The 19,036-nt window shown below is 58.0% G+C and overlaps 1 protein-coding gene across 2 annotated transcripts; it reads right to left on the reverse strand.

Annotated features, from left to right (window-relative positions):
* Positions 1-9,926: 9,926 nt before the first annotated feature.
* Positions 9,927-17,819, reverse strand: CA4 (carbonic anhydrase 4). 2 transcript variants are annotated; one of them, XM_061390241.1, is made up of 8 exons: positions 17,531-17,819; positions 13,398-13,451; positions 12,423-12,578; positions 11,619-11,764; positions 11,405-11,497; positions 11,066-11,129; positions 10,569-10,735; positions 9,927-10,243 (listed from the first exon to the last, which is right to left on the reverse strand). In XM_061390241.1, the coding sequence occupies exons 1-8, from the start codon at positions 17,586-17,588 to the stop codon at positions 10,049-10,051; spliced, it is 933 nt and encodes a 310-aa protein (XP_061246225.1). In that variant the 5' UTR covers positions 17,589-17,819; the 3' UTR covers positions 9,927-10,048. The 2 variants fall into 2 exon arrangements, with proteins under 2 accessions (XP_061246225.1, XP_061246226.1); XM_061390242.1 differs by lacking the exon at positions 17,531-17,819 and adding an exon at positions 16,740-16,878.
* Between the last annotated feature and the right edge of the window lie 1,217 nt (positions 17,820-19,036).

The raw sequence follows: 19,036 nt of genomic DNA on the forward strand, positions 1-19,036 counted from the left end.
GAGCTCTCAATGGTGGGACCCTGGGTTTGATCCCTTGTCGGGGAACTAGATCCCATAAACAAATAAAAACTAGGTATTTCAAAACACAGCAAAACAAAGCTAGTGCTTTCAGCCGCCACGTGGTATCCACTGAGCAAGACCTCTTGATTTTTCAGGTACTGCTCATCCAACACCAGGACAGCCTCTCCCAGGCCTCCCCTCACAGACGGGGCTGCCAGGATCAGAGCCCCCACTGGTCCCTTCTGTGTCACTAGATCCTTCCCAAAGCAGAGCTGTTTCCCCCTGCATTCGTGTTTGGGTGTGTCTCACTGAAAACTCGAGGAGCTGTAGAACTGTACACATTCTTTATTCAGAGCAGCAGGGCCGACACGCTGTAGTCTCTCCTGGCTGACCCAGCGGACACAGCCCTGTGTGCCAAAGGCTTTTCGGGTGGTGTTTGTGTAGGCAGGGTGCCCCTGAGCAGGGCTACAAATGATCTCAGCAAAGTCACCATTTACAGAAGATGGGAGGAGAGTGAGAGAACATGGGGTGAGACACTGACCACCTCCATCTTGGCTGACTGTTTTGCCCTCCAGGGTCAAAGCGCTCTTCCGGTTTTTCTAGGCCACTTCCGTTCCCGTTATGACCCCAGTGTGAATCTCAGAAGCTTACTGATAGATGCCACACTGAACTCTGAGTCCCTCCGAATCCTACAACTCAGAGGCTTCACTTGGACCCAGCAAGTCACACTCACTTGTCACACTTGTCACACCCAACGCCTCTCCCCTAAGAGAGGTTCCTCCCGGGAAACCGCTGGGGAGACCAGGACCCTCCCACCACCCTCCAACCAGTCCCAATGTGACTCAACACGCGACTGCATGTGAAGCCAGAGCTTAAACTAGACTGAAACCCCAATTTGACCTGCAGCCTCATGGAGCCTGGCCAGGCCTGCAGGACGGAGAGGCAGAGTACCTGAGGGGCTACAAATTGGGAACCGGTTTCACTGGGGAACAGCAGAAGCCAGGGATCGAGCACCTCTATGCCTGGGGCCCACATATGGAAACAGGTGCTCAAACTATAACAAAACCAGGCTGATTGTGTCAGTCACTGAAGGAAAGTCTGCATAAATAGAGCTCGGAAGACCAGGCTTATCTCTCAGGATTGCCCAATGGGCAAAGTAAATATTTAGTCCCAGCCCTGGAATGGTGCCTGCTAATTCCGTGCTATGCTATCATTTTTCCCTTTATTCATTCACCTGCCAACATTTGCTGCCAGTCCCACCCTGAATGGCCAACCCTGGCCTGGTACCACCATCCTCCAATGGCTCAGACGGGATCCTCCCGTTGTCTTCCCGTAGGGCATGTTGTTGGAGAAGGTGGGCAGCAGAGACTAGGAAGGCTTCACTTTTAAGATGCCTTTTGGTTGCTGTGTGAACCTCATGAGATGCAAGTCACAAACGGGAGGGACAGAAAGAGCCTGACAGATCTAGGGAACAGCACGTGTCCCTAAGTCTCTGGCCGGACTGGTGGTTTCCACACTCAAGCTTCCCTCTAGTGAGGATGCCCCAGAAGCACTGAGTTCAAGCAAGGACTGTAGGCTTTATGTGATATCTTTCGGAAACCCGTGAATGGACTTTTGGGCCAACCCAATAGATGGGGCGGCCACTCACTGGCTGGAAACGGTGAGCTTCTCTACTCACCGAGCCTCGGTTTCCTTCGGAAAAGTGATGGTAAGAGGGGGTGCTTGAGGATCCAATTGTCTGGGTCCAAATCCTACTAGCCAGCCCCGGCTCCCTGTCTTTCACCTCTTTATCTGAAAGTGGAGAACATACCCATCTCAGAAGCTAAGCATTGAGATAGTACCGCAAATTCTTCCATCTGCATAAACATTGGCTGCTTTGATTATACTGTTGTTATTTGTGCACAGTTGGGAGCAGCAATCCCTGCCCCAGGGTCCTTCCCAGCAGATTGAGAGCCTACTACGTGCTCTGTACTATTTGGACGTTTGATGGCCCCAGAAAACCCAAGCAATTGCATGTACAGGATGTTTACTGAGGTTCGCCTTGTGGCCCAACACCTCGGGGTGGGAGGGGACGGAGCCAGGGATCCTAGAGAGAAAAGTGGGGTGGTCGTGCAGGCGCAAGCAATTGCATGTACGGGATGTTTACTGAGGTTCACCTTGTGGCCCAACACCTCGGGGTGGGAGGGGATGGAGCCAGGGATCCTAGAGAGAAAAGTGGGGTGGTCGTGCAGGCGCAATGCCGACCTCGACAGGCCACCGCCAAAAGCTCCTTGCGGGTCACCCTAAATGGGGCCCGCCCTTTATCCGCCCCCTCCCCACCCTCCCCACCCTTGACCAGTCAATGGCTGGGGATCTGCAGAGAGGAGTGTGACCTTGAGCAAAGAGGCCTCTCCTCCCTGGAGAGGCCAAAGGCTAAAGATGTCCGAACTCCGACAGCACCCAGAGCTGGGACATGCAGTTCCTAGAAGGGGCCACCCCAAGCCATGCATCACTGTCCCCATGAGCAGGAAACAAAACAGATGAAAAACCCCACGGTCCTGAAGCAGTTGTTCTAGTGGGAGTTGAGGTTCTAAAGGTTGCTGTCAGGATGAAATGAGATAATAGGTGTAAAGTACCTTTCAAAGGGTTTTGCATAACAGAACAGGCTTGCAGACAGGGATAATGACAGACAGATAAACAGATGGGGAGATTGCCAGGTGAAAGGACGGCAAGGAAGAGCCTCTAATGTGAATGGATGGGACTCAGAGTGTCTGGATCCTTCTCTGCCTGCACCCCAGGCTGTGACGTGGACGGGCGTTCCAGGCCCAATGGGGTCCCGCGCTTCTTAAGCCTTTCCTCAGTTTGTAAATAAAACCCTGGCATCAGATCCCGCTAGACCCCACCAGAGCCGGCAGCCTGGCGCGGCCTGAGGGCTCCCTTCCGCCAGAGGTGGCTGGAATGATGGGCGGGAGCCTGGCTGCAGGAAGGGAGTCCTGGCACGCGCTCTAGAGGGGGGCTCCGGCAGAGACCAGGGAGATAAAGAGATTTCCCTGGCACCGGCCTCTCCCCAGGGGGAGGAAATCGACCAGCAGAAGGGCAAGCTCCAACGCCCTCCAGGGTTGAGCCAGCTGCCCTCCCCTCAAGAGCCGGATGAAACAGTCAGGTCTTCAGGGAGGGGAAGCCCACTGATTAATCTGCTCCCAGTTACCAGGGCCGTGGGCCCCTGGAGGCAGAAGGAAGCTGGCAAGGAGACAGAAGGGGGGTGGTGTCAGCCTCTTTGTCCCTCTTTTTTTTTTTCCCTTTCTGTCTTGTCCCTCTTTTGTTCACCCTTTTCTCTTGGCCTCAGTTTCCCAGGTGGGACGAGGGAAGGGCCATCAGACCCAGTAAATCCAAATATGTGACACCCAGAGCAACATAAACACAGATAAACGACAGCAATAATATAAGAGTGAAGTGATGTAAAAGTCGCTCGGTTGTGTCCGACTCTTTGTGACCCCATGGACTACAGTCCATGGAATTCTCCAGATCAGAATACTGGAGTGGGTAGCTGCTTTCTTCTCCAGGGGATCTTCCTAACCCAGGGATCAAACCCTGGTCTCCCGCACTGCAGGTGGATTCTTTACCAGCTGAGCCGCCAGGGAAGCCCAATGTAAGGGTGCCCCATGCAACTTGGGAGGGAAAGGCTAAAATGTATTTGTTGTTTATCTGAAATTCACATCTGTCCGGCAACCCTAGGTGGGTGCAGACCTTGTGCTGGGGTAGGCCTGCAGCAAATCCGGATAGGAGAGGCGCCATGGCAGACAGCAGGGACAGAGCCTGAGCTGAAGAGAGAGATGTGTCAGAGGGCGGGCGTGTGGGCAAGTTCACAGCTCCTCGGGGAAGGACCGGAGGAAGGTGAAATGGGAAGCCAGTGCCCAGGCCCTCTCAGTCCCTCAGCAGGGAAGCAGACTGCCCTCTGACCTCACCCGACAAGGCAGGGACAGGAAGGAGAGCTTTGGGGCAGCCTGGACCTCCACTGGCCCCCTGGCTCCTCCTGATGATGGACTGAGTGCCCTAGTGACCCTGGCAATGCTGGGCAAAGGTGGGCTGGGAGGTCTGACTCTGTGAACTTTTCTGTGGATGAGTGAGATGGGGTGAGGGCTGGGGGATGCCCCTGAGTGTCTGAGCAGAGAGGCAGATACAGTGTGTGTGTGTGTGTGTGCGCGTGCGTGTGTGTGTGTGTGTGGTGTGAGGTGGAGGAGATCCTCCCTTAGGTAGGAGCAGCATGGGTCCCCCACCACACACCAGCTGCTGACCGCAGAGGTGAGCCAGTGCTTCTGTTCTTGGAATTCCAACTTGTGCCTGCCGTTCCCCACCTCCATCCCTGGAAGAAGCCAGTTTTCCCCCAACTGTAGGCCTTACCCATCCTTCAGTGCTCTCTCTCTCTAATAATAATAATAATAAACATAATAGAGACTTCCCTCGTGGTCCAGTGGCTGGGCCCCCACTCTCCTAATGCAGGGGGCCTGGGTTGGACCCCTAGTCAGGCAATAGATGCCACAAGCCACAACTAAGACTTTGCATGCTGCAAGTAAATAAAGAGGAAGAAAACACACACACACACATGATAATAACTACAAATTATTTAATACAGCCTCTTGTTATGATATCTTGTTTCATCTTTATAGCAACCCTAAGTGGTAAATGAGCTTCCCTGGTGGCTCAGTGGTAAAGAATTCTCCTACCAATGCAAGAGACAAGGGTTCCGTCCCTGGCTCAGGAAGATCCCCTGGAGGGCATGGCAACCCACTCCAGTATTCTTGCCTGGAAAATCCCATGGACTGAGGAGCCTGGCGGGCTGCAGTCCATGGGGTCGCAAAGAGTAAGATGTATTGACTTAACAATTAAAACAACCACCACAAAGGGATAAATACCATCCTTATCCCCATTTTACAGATGAGCAAACAGGCTCAGATGGTGACTTAAATGACCAAAGTCACCTCAGAGCTAGTCAGCAGGAGAGGGGAACCAAACCCAGGTCTGTGTGGCTCCGGGGTGCCTGCTCTAGGGTGTGTACCTGTGGTTTGTAGGTCTCAGCCCAGGAGTCTTGGGGGAAAGGCTCAGATGGGGCTTTTTCTCCCTGAATCATCCGTCCCTGGCACAGAGGAAATAATAGCGTTTATTGAAAGAAAAATCTTGTTCCCAAACGTATACCCAGTCTGTTCCCTGGCCCCGGCGCCTCACCCCGCCTTCCAGGCTCTGCAGGGCCGCACATGTTGTAGGAGTCCCGTCTCGGCTGGGACGAGGGCTCTGAGGAAGGAACTGGCTTGTGACTTGTCTGTCCCGTGGCTCCCTCCAAAGGAAGCCCCTCCCTGGGCGCAGGCGGGCCAGGAACATGTCCTTGGTCCCCAGAGGAGATAATGCCTTTGTCCCAGTTGAGATAAACAAACAGAGCGGCTAGAACTCGTGTAATGTAAGGTGCAGGAGCGCCCCGCCCGCAGTCACGGGTCTGGCTTCCCTCCCAAGGTCACCAGCAGGAGCCTGAGGACAGCTTCCATCCCACCCCACTTGGATCGAAGGGCCACGCTCAGCCCAGGCCCCGAGCAGGGAAACCACTCAGCTCCATTCCTGCGAGGTTACCAGCTTTCTGGCTTCTTCCCACCCCTCACGCACAGGGGAGCACGGGCCTCAGGGGCCAGCACAGTGCAGTCTCCAACGTGGCCTCCGTGCAGGCAGGCCTGGAGTTCTTTGAAAGGGCAGCCTTCACCTATGTCCCTTTCCACCTCCAGCACCCTTGACTTGGGGCCCCTGTAGACCCCTGGACCCTCCCCTTCCCCGCCGCCCCCACCTCCCTTACCCCCTCCCAACACTATCCGAACAGAGGCTCAGGAAGCAGGGCCAGCAAGTGTGCAAACGGAGAGCCAAGATGGGGAAGTTTATTTTCTAAGAATCATCTAAATACACGGGGAGTATTTTTAGCCCCTGGCTCCCTCCCAGATGCCAAATCTAAACAGGGGCCGGAGAGACAGCGCGTCAGGGACACCGAGTGGCGCGTGGAGACTGGGTGGGACAGGGTGCTATAGGACCCTGCCCTGTCCAGGCCCAGAGGTTGGATGACCATCAGGGAGAAGGCTGGCCACGGAGCCGAGGATGCAGAGAATGACCGCGGCCTCTGACATGTGCCCTAACCCGCCGTGTGCCTCAGCACCCTCGGCCCTCGGCCCACGTGTGACCGCAGTACAGCCTTAGAGGATTGTCCTGGAGGCCGCGGTGGCTCCAGCAGGCATTCACTGAACATTCTGGGAGCCAGGGAACTAGAAGTCAGGTGGTGGCCCAGCCCTTCAGCCATGGAGCCTTCCCCAGGCTTAGCCATCTGCAATGCAGTGTGTGTGTGTGTGTGTGTGTATACACATTGTTATGCCCAATGCAAGGACTCAGAAGCAATGAAAGTAGTCGCGCCCCCTCATCTCTGGGGGAGCTGTGTCAGGAGCCAGGCCAGACTGGAAAGACTGATGCCGAAGCTGAAGCTCCAGTATTTTGACCACCTGATGCAAAAAGCCGATTCACTGGAAAAGACCCTGACGCTGGGAAAGATTGAGGGTGGGAGAAGGGGCGACACAGGATGAGATGGTTGGATGGCATCACCAACTCAATGGATAAGAGTTTGAGCAAGCTCTGGGAGATAGTGAAGGACAGGAGCCTGACGTGCTGCAATCCATGGGCACAAGGAGCTTCAAACCCGTTCTCCTGAGATGGGCTCTGCAGGGGTGGGGGCCGCTCTCAGGAATACACTGGCCCCTCTACCCCAGCCTCTGGGATGTGGGGCCAGTCCCGGGGGTGGGGCCGCCTGAGTGACCCGCCCGCAGTGACCTTGCTGTGAGTGGAGCGTGGACGGCACCTGCTCTGGCCGCCAGGTGCAGGCCCTGGACAAGCCGTGCCTGTTCCGGGCTCCGCTGGTCAGGTTCATTACTGTGGGGTCAGAGGGGCGGCAGGGGGTGGGGGGGGCGGTGGGGGGGCGGTCGTGCGCCTTCAGCCAGGGGGGTGGTGGTTGGAGAGGCCTAGGCTCCCCTAGTCTCTGGCAGAGATCTGGGACTTACTGGTTCTGTTGCAGTGTTATTAGTTACCAAATGTTGCCTGGAGGGCAGGGATGGGGGTGGGGGGGCGCTGGAGGGGAGAGGCAGTTCAGACTTCCAAGAGAGAGAGCGCCGAGCCTGGGAGGGACGAGGAGGAGGAGGGCATAGCTGAGATCTCAGATCCCCCCAGGCTGTATGGGAACCAAAGAGAACAGGTTTCAGTCCCTACACCCCCTGCTGACACAAGCTGCCTGCTGTTGCCATAGTGACGGCAATACCCACCCCTCCACCACCACCCCACGGCTGGCTGTGTGGTCACCAGCGAAGGGAGAGGGTGCTTATTCTTGGCCACAAAGGAGAAAAGGGACAGGGAGGCTGCTATGGAGGTGGGGAGGGGGCATAACCCTTCTCTGTCCCCCAGGCCTAGCTGGGGGTAGTCAGGGCCTCTGAGGGTTTCGAAGCCCCAGAGGGCTTAGAGGTCACCTCCTCCAACCAGCTCCGCTCCAGAGGGCAGCAGCAAGCCAGGGCTTCGAGTATCAGGTGCTGGAATCCCGTGTGTGCCAGCCGAGCTCCACGTCTTCCGTAGGTGTCACCCCCAGATCGGAAGCCTGTTACCAAGGCTGTTCCCATGATCTCAGGTGGCCTTGCCCTGCAGTGGTGGTTTGAAGTGGGGCTTGGCTTCCCAGCCGGAGGTTGAGACCAGGTGGTGGCAGTGAAAGCTCCAGATCCTAGCCACTAGGCCAGTGGTCAGGGAAGGGCCCTGGGCCTTCAACTTCGCAGAAAAGAATTCCCACAAAGACGGAAAGTAGTGAAGCCAGTAAAGTATTTATTAAGAGGCAAAAGTGTACAGTATGTGTGGATAGACACACAGGCAGCCTCAGAGGGAGAGTCCCTGAGTCGCGCCCTCATGACAGTTTAAATCACTCACAAGGGGCATTTCTTCCGGGTTTCCTTTGGCCGATCTTTTTGATTGACCTGGTTCACAGTCCATCTTTGATGTAGCTCAGGACCCTCCCATGTGTACACAAGCATCTTAGCCCAGATGGATTCTACCGCAAAGGACTATGGGTAGAGTATCCCTTGACGTCACTCTGCTTTGACCTCCAAGGAGCCTTTCTGCAATTATGTGGTCGAGGAGGTCTCCTGACTTGCAGAATGAGAGATGTGGTCTGGGGAGGGCCCAGCTTCCTGCCTTGATTGTCCTGCTCTTCTTGTCTTGGAGATTCGGTCCACAGGGAATGAATCCACAGTCACTTTACCCCCGGGGGGGCCCATCTACCTCCCACCTCACCTGCACCAACTGACCAGGCCCTGGCCCTGGCCCCAGGGCCCCTCTTCACCCAGTAAAGCCCGTTTTTGGCCTCTTCCTCTCGTCTCACGTTCCTCCAAAATCCACTCTCAAAATCTATCTCACGCTCTTCCAAAACTCCAGCCCTGCCCTGGGGCCCCTCAACCCCTGGTTCCCGGGGCCTGGCCTGACTTGGGACCTGCCTCTCGGGTCCCAGAAAAGACCTTATTTCTTTCTCCCTGTTTTGTGGACTGTCCTCTCCACACCTGCTACCTCCTAGTCTTACTCCCTCCTTGGATTCAGGAAGAGAAAAAACCATTAGAAACTGCCAGGGGGGAGGGGAGCCTTTATTGACAGCTCAAGGGCCAAAGACCCTGGGGTTCACGTGTGACCCCTCAGCTCCTGGACACTGCAGCAGGCTCCTGACTGCCCCCACCCCTCCCCTGCACCCGACACACTGGGCCTCTCCCCTGCCCGTTCTCCGCTCTCTCTCCCCTCCCCTCCCTCCACTCCGGGCATGAATATTGCTGGCTTCCAGATGCCCCCCGCCCCCTTCAAGTCTTCCAGTGGGCGCCCCTACCGCTGAGGTCTTCCCTGACTACCTTCCCTTCCTGGTTCAGCTGTCTCGCAGCAGTGTGTCTCTTTTATTTATAGTGTCTCCAGCGAGACTGTGAACTCCAGGACGACAAGCATTTCTGTTTTATTCCCTGCCATAACCCCAGTGCCTAGAACATAGATGCGCAAGAAATATTGAGGCAAAGCAATGAACCCCACCACCCACCCTGGACAGGCTGTGTGCACACACTCTGCCCCTAGTACAGGGCGGAAAGGGTAGGCTGGGTCTCAGCTGCCTCTGCTGGGGGCTCACTGGGCGTCTTTCACCAGCCTCCTCTCCTTTCGGGGCCTGTGTGTGTGTGTGTGTGCGCGCACACACGCGCTTAGTCGCTCAGTAGTGTCCAATTCTTTGAGACCCCCACAGACTACAGCCCGCCAGGCTCCTCTGTCCACAGGATTCTCCAGGTAAGAATACTGGAGTGGGTTGTCCATTTCCTTCTCCAGGGGATCTTCCTCACCCATGGATCGAACCCAGGTCTCCTGCATTGCAGGCAGATTCTTTATCAGCTAATTCACCAGGGAAGCCTTTCTGGGCCTCTGCTTCCTCTCTTATATAACGAAAGGGAGGAACTTCTCCAGCTGTCACTGTGTAGGAACTCTGAGGTCCCTTCTCCATTTCTCCAAGGGGGGTGTCATCGATAGGGAATTCACAAAGGTGGGAGGGGTACCTAGTGGTCCCTGCTCAGAATAAGTCTCCAGGCCCGAGGCCCTTATCCTGGTACCCTAGGATGGGTTGAGGAGAAAAAGACAGCAGTAGTTGTGGGAACTAAAATCAGGCTTTCCTGGCCATCCAGTGGTTAAGAATCAGCCTTCTAATGCAGGGGACATGGGTTCGACCCGTGGCTGGGGAACTAAGATCCCACTTGCCTTGGGGCAAGTAAGGCCATCTGCCACCACCACTGCGCCCAAAAGGAAAGATCCCAAGAGATACAACTAAGACCCAACACAGCAAAAAAAAAGAAAAAAGAAAAAACTGCACAGATTTGGGAAAGTTTTTTCCAAAAATAGATCCATATTTTAATCACCATCGAAGTCCAATCTGAGAAGCCTGAGGGACAGAGGCCAAGCCCTCTTAAGGGCTGAGACCAGAGGTCAAGTGTCCAGGAGGGAAGGGTCACCGGAGGAAGCCCACTGTCAAGCAGGCGAGCACGGGGGCCAACAGGGTGGGCAGCGGCTGGGCCAGCAGCAGTCCCGGGGCCCCGGACCTGAAAACCTGGCGCTGGCCCAGGCTCTGCACGGGCCTGACGTTGTCCGTCATATTCACTTTCTGCTGGTCGTCATAGAACAGCTTCTGGGAGAAGGCCAAGATCTGTGGGAGGGACAGGGCTCGTCAGGGCGGGTAGGCCCTGCTCAGTGTGTGGCTCAGAGGAAAAGAATGAGGGATGCAGGCCCTTGGCGTCTGGGGCTGCGGGCGCTGGGGGGGAGCTCGGCTTCCTAAGCTTTCGGTTTGGAGAGTGCATGGTTCCTCTTCCCACCATCGTATTATCAGAGAAGAGTGCTTCTCAAGCTCGAGCTGGCATCAGCCTTACCTGGGGGCCTGTCAGGCCACCCTGCGCCCGCGCCCCCGCCCCTGGGACGGCTGGTTTCTGGGAGCCGGGCAGGGGATACTGCACCCTTGTGTGGGCCCTGTGTACCTGGTCCCTGTGGAGCTGTATTGGCTTCTGGAACACGGTCCAGACCACCTTCTCGTCGCAGGTCGGTGTGGTGAGCGAGCCCAGGTAGCGGAAGTAGTGCCTCAGACTCTCCTCCTCGGGGAGCAGGTCGAAAAGGCTGACGCCTTCTTTCATTGTGGTGTTCATATCTGCGGGGACAGAGGTCACCCCCTCACACACCTCACTCAGAGCTCAGGCCCCCACCATGCAGACCTTCCTTTAAAATATATATATATATATGTATTTATCTATTTGGCTGTGCTGGGTCTTGGTTGCGGCCCTTGGGGTCTTTAGTTGCAGCATGCAGAATCTGGTTCCCTGACCCGGAATTGAACCCAGGCCCCCTGCACTGGGAGCACGGTCTTAGCCACCGGGCCACCAGGGAAGTCCCTGGACCCTCTTCCTAGGACAAAGTCTCCACCCCCATCCCCTCTGCTCCTGTGACCCCCCACCTCCCAGTCCCTGCCATCCTGACTCACTGGGTCTGGGGATGTCAGACAGCGCCTCCACCAGGGGCTGGAAGTTCACATTCTTGGATCCGTCCTGGAATGGGAGGGAAGGGGGCTTAAGAGAGGCTTGTGGGGAAGCGGGGTTGGGAGTGGGGTGACCACCAGTTCATTCTCCCAGTCTGGAGTGGGGGTGGGTGGGCAGGCAGTTTCAAGGACCCTGAGAGGCTCTGGGCTCCCCACATGGGGGTACACAAATCACTGAGTAACAGAGGGGACTTCCGAGCCTCCCCAGCCCCCTCCTGCCTTGCTGGGATCCCGGGCGCCTGAATCCTAGGAACCAGCCCCTCCGACCCTGGGGTGGCGGCCCACCTCCACCATGAAGGCCAGCACCGCGATCTCATCTTCGGCGAACTGGTTCTGGCTCGAGTTCCTGGATAGCCCCTTCTCATGCACTATGTGCATCTGGTCAGGGGTGAGTGGGATGGAGAGAGAGCCGGTCAGAGCGTGGACCACCCTCCTCGCCCAAAGCAAGCATACCCAGGGCCCAGCCAAGGCGCCGACCCCAGGGGAAGAGGTCCCTCACCTCCATGGCAAAGCGCTCCCCGTCGAAGCTGTGCTCTGAGCCCCGATCCATCGCCCTGGACCAGTGCAGGTGCAGCTGCGTGGCTCGGTACCGGGTGCTCAGTCCTCCTCCAGCGATCGAGGGCTTATCCTCCAGCAACACCATCACTGAAGGGCACAGGAGGGCGCAGGGTCCTCGCACCCACCTCCTAGCCTCTCCCAGCCCCCGTCCCAGCTCCCCCCAGGCAGGACCTTCTCTCCTATCTCCCTCCCATCCTGGGCTGCGGTCCTGAAGGGACAGGGCGAGTGGCACAGCCTGGCCCTTCCCCTGGCGCCTCACTGCCCGCCTCTCCCTCTGCACGCCCCCCACCGCCCGCCTAACACGTGGCTCAGCCTGGTCCCACCCCTCCACGCGTGGCGCCCCAGTGTTTTCAAGGCAGCGTCCAAATTCCCCAGCCTGGCTGGCTGACCCTGGGCTGGCTCTGTCCTGCACGCACACGGGGCTACACGCAGCCCTTTGAACACCCCAACTGTTGCACGCCCCCGTGCCTTTGCACACACTGTTCCTTCTTCCTAGAACCTGTCTCCGCCCCACCCCAAACTGCTTTGATTGAAAATACCACTAGAGCGTCCCCTCCTTTCCCAGGCCCACCCTGCTCTCCCTCTCTACCCCTGCCCTCCACGCAGGGCTTGTCGGCCCCTCCCCTGGCAAAGGTGCACCTCCCAGGAGGAGCCCAACCCTCCAGTCCTCAGGTAATGTGGGTCCCAAGACCAGGTGCCCCTGCTGCCTTGCCCGGGGTCTTCACCTCGCACGCCCGATACCCACCTGTATGCCCGTTGTTTTCAACGACCCACTGGTGCTTCATGTTGTAGCCAGAAAAGGAAAAGCGCCCCAGGTTTGGGTCCAGCTGAGTCTTGGCTGTGACGATGTTGACGGGGGACTGGCGGTTGTTCTGGCAGCTGCCTTCCCACTCGTCTGGCTCTGAGCAGGGAGGGAGGCTAGGCTGGGAATCAGGGGCGCCTGGCACAAGGGTATGGGGCCCTCTGCCCCATTCAGGCCCACCCAGGTTCAGCAAGGTCCTCCTCTGGAGGCCAGCAGACTGGGCTGGGGGATGCCCAGCATAGAACTCCGCCCTCTCCCTCCTTCCTCCTCAACGTGCACACACACACACACACACACACACACACAGAGTCAGCGAGGCGTAATGTGGGGCAGGGTGGGACTAGGCTGTGAGCTCTGGGGTACAGGACCACCTCGGATGCTCAGCTGTGAAAGGAGAATGCTGGTGATACCTGCTTCCTGGGGGTTCTGAAGTTCAAAGGAGCTGGGTGGCAGAGTGAAGGGAAGCCGTGAAGTCCCCTGGAAGGGCCACTTGCGAAACGACCCCAAGACCTGACACTGAGCCTTGTCCAGACACTGGGGGGCAGGACGGAGCCCCCACCCCACACCCCGGGGAGACGGGCTCCGTGAGTCTGGACCTCTGACACTGGGGGCAGGGCGGGGGCGGGGAGTGCTGTCAGGCCAGCAGAGGAGGCAGCAAAGTGTGTTCTTTGATGCTGCTGCTGCTTTATTTCAGAAGACGGAGGGCTGACTTCTTGGGTGACAGAGGTGATGACAGGAGGTACCAGGAAAAAGTCCAGGTCACTCTAAATCCCGTTTCCTGAGCACCAGGAGTGTGTGTGTGTGTGTGTGTGTGAAGCTGATATCTGCCTGCAGCCACCACCACCCTCATCCTTCCCACCGTCCCTGGGTCTCCATTTCTGCCTGGACGGTCCCTACCCCAAGACTCGCCGCACTTACCCAAGCAGGTGTAGTTGGAGGGCTTAACTTGAATCTGGTAGCACCAGTGTGACGCTGAAAGGGAGAGGAAGGACGTGAGGCCTGAGCAGACGCGTGTCAGTGCGGCTGCGTGCACCCATCTCTGTGAGTGCTGGCGAACTGTGTGTGTGTGTGTGTGTGTGTTTATGTGGTGAGTCAGAGGCTGGGAACATCCCTGCAGTCAGAGCCCAGCTTGGCATGGGAGGGAGCTGAGGTCCTGTCCTGGGGGACAGAGGGCCCAGGAGGAGGAGACTTAAGAAGAAAAGGTAGGGATGGAGAAGGAGGCGGCTGAAGCAGCCAGGCTCCGGGTGTCCCTGACGCACAGCTGGTCCCCTGGGCCTCTTGCCCGGGAGACACTGGCCCCTCCAAAGCTGGTCAGCCCTCCCCAGGGGCCAGCATCACTGTTGTTCATCAGCCACCCCCAACTAGACTTGGAGGAGAGGCTCTGGGGAAAGGGGAAGAGGAAGATTAGGGCCGGGCACCCCCCTCTCCTAGGACAACACAGCCGTGTTCAGCCTGGTTGCTTTCCCAGAGCTGATGGGTGATGGGGGAGACTAGGCTAGCCCCTCCCCAGAACACGCCCCCTTTACCTAGGCCTTCTCCCCTGTCCCACCACCTCAGTCCTGCTGAGGGTCCTGACCTTGCCTTCCCATCCCCCACTCTGCCTACAGCAGACACAGCATCGTCCTCAAAAAATGCTGCGTCAGGGATGTAGCCCTAATGAAAGATTGGCAGGAGGACAAGCTGCGCAGGGAGACCCTCTCCTCTGAGACTTCTGCTCAGTGTTTCTGTAAACCTGAAACTGTCTAAAATCAGCCTACTGATTAAAAAAAAGGCTGGGCCAGCAGAGTGGACGAAGCATTTGATCAGAGCTGGAATTCTTAGGCGGGCCACTTATGAAAGGTGGGTTTAGTGATGTCACTTAATCTCTCTGAGCCTTAGTTTAGCCAAGTGTAAAATGGAACTAATACCACCCACAGGGCTAACACCATCCACTCGGAGGATGGGAGGGAGGGTTAATGAGAGAGAGTGCTCCAGGCAGCCTGGAATTTAGTCAAGTCCTTCCCTTTCCCTTGCATCCCTCCCTCCCTCCCTCCCTGCCCCCTCCTGTCGGGGCACAGATGGCCAAAGTTAAGGAGGGGCTGAGAGGAGAGAAATGAAGTGAGCTGGAAAGAACTCAGGGATGAGGAAATTCCTAAGAAAAGCACAGCTTCTCCAGCTCAGCCTGAGCTAAGGCCTCTAAGCACGTCCATCCCCACCCAACCCAACCTCCTCTGGGGTCCCTGCCGTGAACATGAGATGGGGAAGGGGCAGGCTCTCAGAGGGAGGTGGGAGGGAGGCCAGTAGAGTGAGCATCTAGAGGACCCTGGCCCCCCACCCTCCCCCATTCCCCACCCCCACCCCCCATCCCTGGGAGCCACCCTGGGTTTCCCAGTCTCCAAGTTCTGGAGCAAACGCTTCCCCTACTTTGCTGGCACAGCCTCTTTCAGCAAAGGAGTGTCCCTGCAGTGTCTTCCCAGGCCAGTCCATCCCCTGCCTGGGACAGGGCTCTGCTGCGCCCTGTCTCTGCATCTGGGCAAGCCCCATGAGGGGCAGCAAAGGGTAGCGGCCGCTTCCCGTCCAGGCCCCTCTCTGCGCATGGGCAGAGGTGCAGTGCTGGAGCCCGTCACCTGGCCTCCAGTCCTGCTCTGAGTCTTGCTTCTTCTCTGCAGCAGACTTCCCTAACTCTTCTGAGCCCACTAGCGTCCTTCCTTCCCGAGGCAAGAGGAGCTGTCACGGATCTCCCAGATCCGGTGTCCTCAGACACACTGGATGGGGATTCAGCTGCGGCCATAAAAGGCTCCCTGTGTCTCCACCTCTCAGAGGTCCCGACAGCACAAGGGGCTACTGGAGTTGAGCCGGTCCTTCCCTGTAACTGAAGCCCGGCGGGAAGGGGTGTTTCAGGGCAAGCCTGACCTGAGCCAGGCTCCTCAGGACCCAGTTCTAGCAGGTGGAACCCCCATCACCTCCCCAGAGCCCATCTGGTCCAGCCTGAGCTTTTCTTAGGAATTTGGTCTTCCTGCCTTCTGGCTGCAGCTACTGGGATTATAATGGTGACCTCTGATCCAGCGTCTTAATCACAGAGACTTTTGACCTGCTTGGTTGAGTGCCCTTGTAACTACACTCTTCAGGAAGCCAAAGCCAGAAAAAATGTGATGTTGATGAGGCCAAGGCCAGGGTCAGGTCTGTATCCAAAGGCTGAAGGTAGGGGCTGGTTTTTAGGCAAGAGATGGCAGGCTCAAACCAGCTCAGGTTCTGTGCTGGCTCGTGAGCAGGCAGCCCTTGTAGATGACTTTCAGCCCGCAGTCTCAGGCCACTTCCCAGGGGGCCGGGGAAGGAGAGGAGCTACTTGAAGGTCTTGGCTCCAAGCTCTGGGTTCTGCCCAGTCCCTCTGCCCTGACCAGGGACGGAGTGAGGGAACGGCCATTGCCAGTCACTCAGCTCCGGCCCCCCACCCTTGACTTACCCATCCCTCCAGCCCCCTGCTTTAGAGATGACTGAAGATGTTCCCTCCGGTGGACCTTGCTCACACCGCCCTCCAACTCCAGGGGGAGGGAGGGATCTTGAAAACCAGCTCAGCAAAACCCAAATATGCCCCGGGCAAAGTCTCAGTAGCTTCTGGCCAGGTCTGGGGCTCTACAGGGGCCTGTGACCCTCTCTGCTCCTCTCTCCAGGGCAGCAGATACCCTGGGAACTTCAGTGTGCCGCCTGGTCACCCTGCAGCCTCAAGCTCCCTAGGAGATGAAGCGAGGGACAGCGCTTGGCATCTCCCAGTCAGAAAGCCCCAGCACTTCTGGGGCGCACAGCTTGTTATGAGGGGGTGGCTGAGAGAGGCTCCTGGCTTGCTGGGCCCAGGCCAGTGGTGGAGCAGTCAGAGCCATGTGGCTGCAGAGCGCCTGCCATGTGCCACACTAGCACTTACACCCACTGCCTTACTGGAATCCTTAGTACGGTACCTGAAGTCAGAATTACTTTCTGTTTTGTAAGTGAGGAAACTGACTTACCCAAGGAGGAAGCTGACTTACCAAGGAGGAAAGTGACTTACCCAAGGCCATGCAGCTACCCGGCAGCCACATTAATTGCAAAGCCGTTTCTCTTTCTATAAGCCCAGCAGCTTAGGAAGCTTTCAAACCTCCAGCCCTATATACAAAAATGTTCACATCCTGCCTTCTCCCTCAGGATGCCTCTCACGTCCCCACCATGGGCCAGCTAAGTCTCTCCTGAAAGAGGCACCCACACCCTCTTTCTCTGCTACTGGGGGGGAACCCTCAACCCTTGACTCACTTCCAGGGAGGAGCATCTAGCTTTAGAGAGGAGATGCGGCCAGGTGGACCCCAAGGACCATCCGAGGGGTAGCTGAGAAGGGGAATGGCAGATAGGGGTCTCCTTCCAAGAAGATGGTTCCTCTTGGGGTGTGGAGAAGATGCCAGATCAGATTGGATCCCCGTGCCCAGACGCCAGAGGCGCCTTCAGCTCCTTATCAAATATTAACACCCCTCTCCTGCCACCTCCCACCTAGGCGAATAATTAAGGGCTCAGCCTCACCATTAATCTTTAAACGAAAATCACCCTGGCCGGAAAGACCGGCTTGGCCGGGACCTCGGGTCTCCGGATGCCCCCGGCCAGGCTCCATACACAGCGCTGGAGGTAAAAGGTGCTGGCAGCCTCCCGGGGGCAAGGAATCAGGGCGGAAAGCGGCGATGCCAGGGCCCCACCGCACCCAGTTCGTTGCCCCTGGTCGGAGCCGGGGGTAGCCACCAAGCACTGAGCCCCCGCGGGACGGAGAGCGACCCACGACAGACCGAGGAGCGCGAACAAGGGCGTGACACGCCAGAAAGGGTGAGAAAGCGGAGGCGCGCGCGGGGCCGCTCAGGGGAGCATCCTTGCCCGCAGCCCGCACGGCTCCTGGAGGAGGACCGCGGGCCCCGAGCCCCTTCGCTGGTTCCCCGGCGCCCGCCCCGCCCGGCCGCACGCGCCGCCGCATCTCCGGCGGGCGCAGCCTGGGCGCGGGGCCGGAAATCCGAGGGACCACTGAGGGGCCACCGAGGGGTCCCCGGGCCGAAGCCCTCGTTCACCTGCACGGGCCTGGGGCGGGGCGGCGGCGAGGACCAGGAGCGCCAGCAGCAGCCGCATCCTGCGTGGGAGCCGAGCCGGGGGTCGCGCACCGAGGAGGTCGCCGCGGGTGCCGTGGTCATGCCGACCCAGGTTTTATAGCAGAGCCGCAACGGGAGGGAGCCCCGACAGCAGGACGCGGGTAGCGGCTCCTCCCCCTGGCGGAGCCTCCCCTCCCCTGGCTCTCCTGATCTGAGCGCCTCCGTTCCCCGACTAGCGCTCCCGCCCCGCCCGGGGTCACCTTTCCACCAGTGCGCGGGGCCCCCTCCCCTACCTGCATCGGAGGCTGCGCCCTCCGCCCGGCTCCTCCCCATCCCACACCTGCTCTCCTGTTGGGGACTGGGAGAGCGATGTCGCAAGGTACCTGGGCCACACAAGGGTGGGACCCCAGATTCCTGCCTTGGATCATGTTGGCGTGGACCCCTGCGCCGCCCTCTCGCCTCGGGAGCAGCCAGCGTGAGGGCTTGGACCCGGCCAGAGTTAGGGGCTGGGGGAAAGAAGCTAACCTTCGGAGGGGTAGCGGAGTTGAGGGATGTGCGATGCTGTTTCTCGAATCCGGTGTTCCCCGAAAGCGGGGCTTGCTTCTCTCTCTCCGGGAGTGACCGCCGATTCCCTGGGTCTTATCTCATTTTCAGCATCTCTCCCAGGCTGCTCCGCACTTAATTTCTAAGCAACCGAAAGACTGTTCTTCTAACAGAATGAGGAGGCCTGTGAATTGCTGTGCGAGGGTGTATGTGATGTCCAGCGCTGGGGATGTTGGGGCGCAGAACTGAGAAATGGATTGCCAAGGGGCTCACTGAGAGAGGAACTGATGAGATCAGAGGGGAGGGGTTGGTCCTCTTGAGACACCACCGCCCGCTGCCCAACTCCCACCCAGACCCTTGAGATAAGATGGGAAGAGAAGAGACTGGGGTCTGAATGGACCTCTCCTTATCTCATCTTTCAGAATCTTCAGAGCAGTTTAAGGATAGGAGACTTCCCTTGGAGGAGGCTCTAGCATTTGGGGAAACCGGGCTGGGCCCTCCCTAAAAAGGAAGCTGCCTCTGGTCCCAGGAGAGCTGCTCCCTCTCCTGGATTTGGCCCGGGGCTGCAGGAGACCCCTTCATGGCTCTGGGTACTGTGTGTCCCACATGGGGTGGGGGCGTCTGTGAGAGTTTCAGAAGCTCACTCGGACTTGGGTGGGGAATGTGGACTTGGGTGGGCCTGGGCCCCCTACATCAACAGGAAGCCCCGGTTTTCTGGTCAAGTCGCTTCCCCATCCGCTGCCAACCTCTCAGCCCCCACCGGCCTTTGAACCTAGGCGAGAGACCTCTGAAGAGGGATCGCCTCCCCCAGAATGATCCAGGCAAAGGGGCTTCCTCCCTGGTCTGAGTCCTGGTTCACTCCCCTGACCTGCTGGCCCAGGATCACACAGCCTCCCAGAGCAGCTTTGATCCTCAGAGAGGGGAGGGGAGAATACACACCAGGTG

Source organism: Bos javanicus, chromosome 19, assembly GCF_032452875.1.
Source record: "Bos javanicus breed banteng chromosome 19, ARS-OSU_banteng_1.0, whole genome shotgun sequence".
NCBI classification, from domain to species: Eukaryota; Metazoa; Chordata; class Mammalia; order Artiodactyla; family Bovidae; genus Bos; species Bos javanicus.

What these genes read in the sequence shown, in the direction of transcription:
- CA4 (XM_061390241.1), bottom strand. Translation starts at nt 17,588, where the DNA reads ATGCGGCTGCTGCTGGCGCTCCTGGTCCTCGCCGCCGCCCCGCCCCAG. An exon ending in TGAAAACAACGGGCATACAG is followed by an intron (nt 11,765 to 12,422) that starts GTGGGTATCGGG and finishes TGTGCCCTTCAG; the next exon opens with TGATGGTGTTGCTGGAGGAT. An exon ending in GTCTGACATCCCCAGACCCA is followed by an intron (nt 10,736 to 11,065) that starts GTGAGTCAGGAT and finishes CTGTCCCCGCAG; the next exon opens with ATATGAACACCACAATGAAA.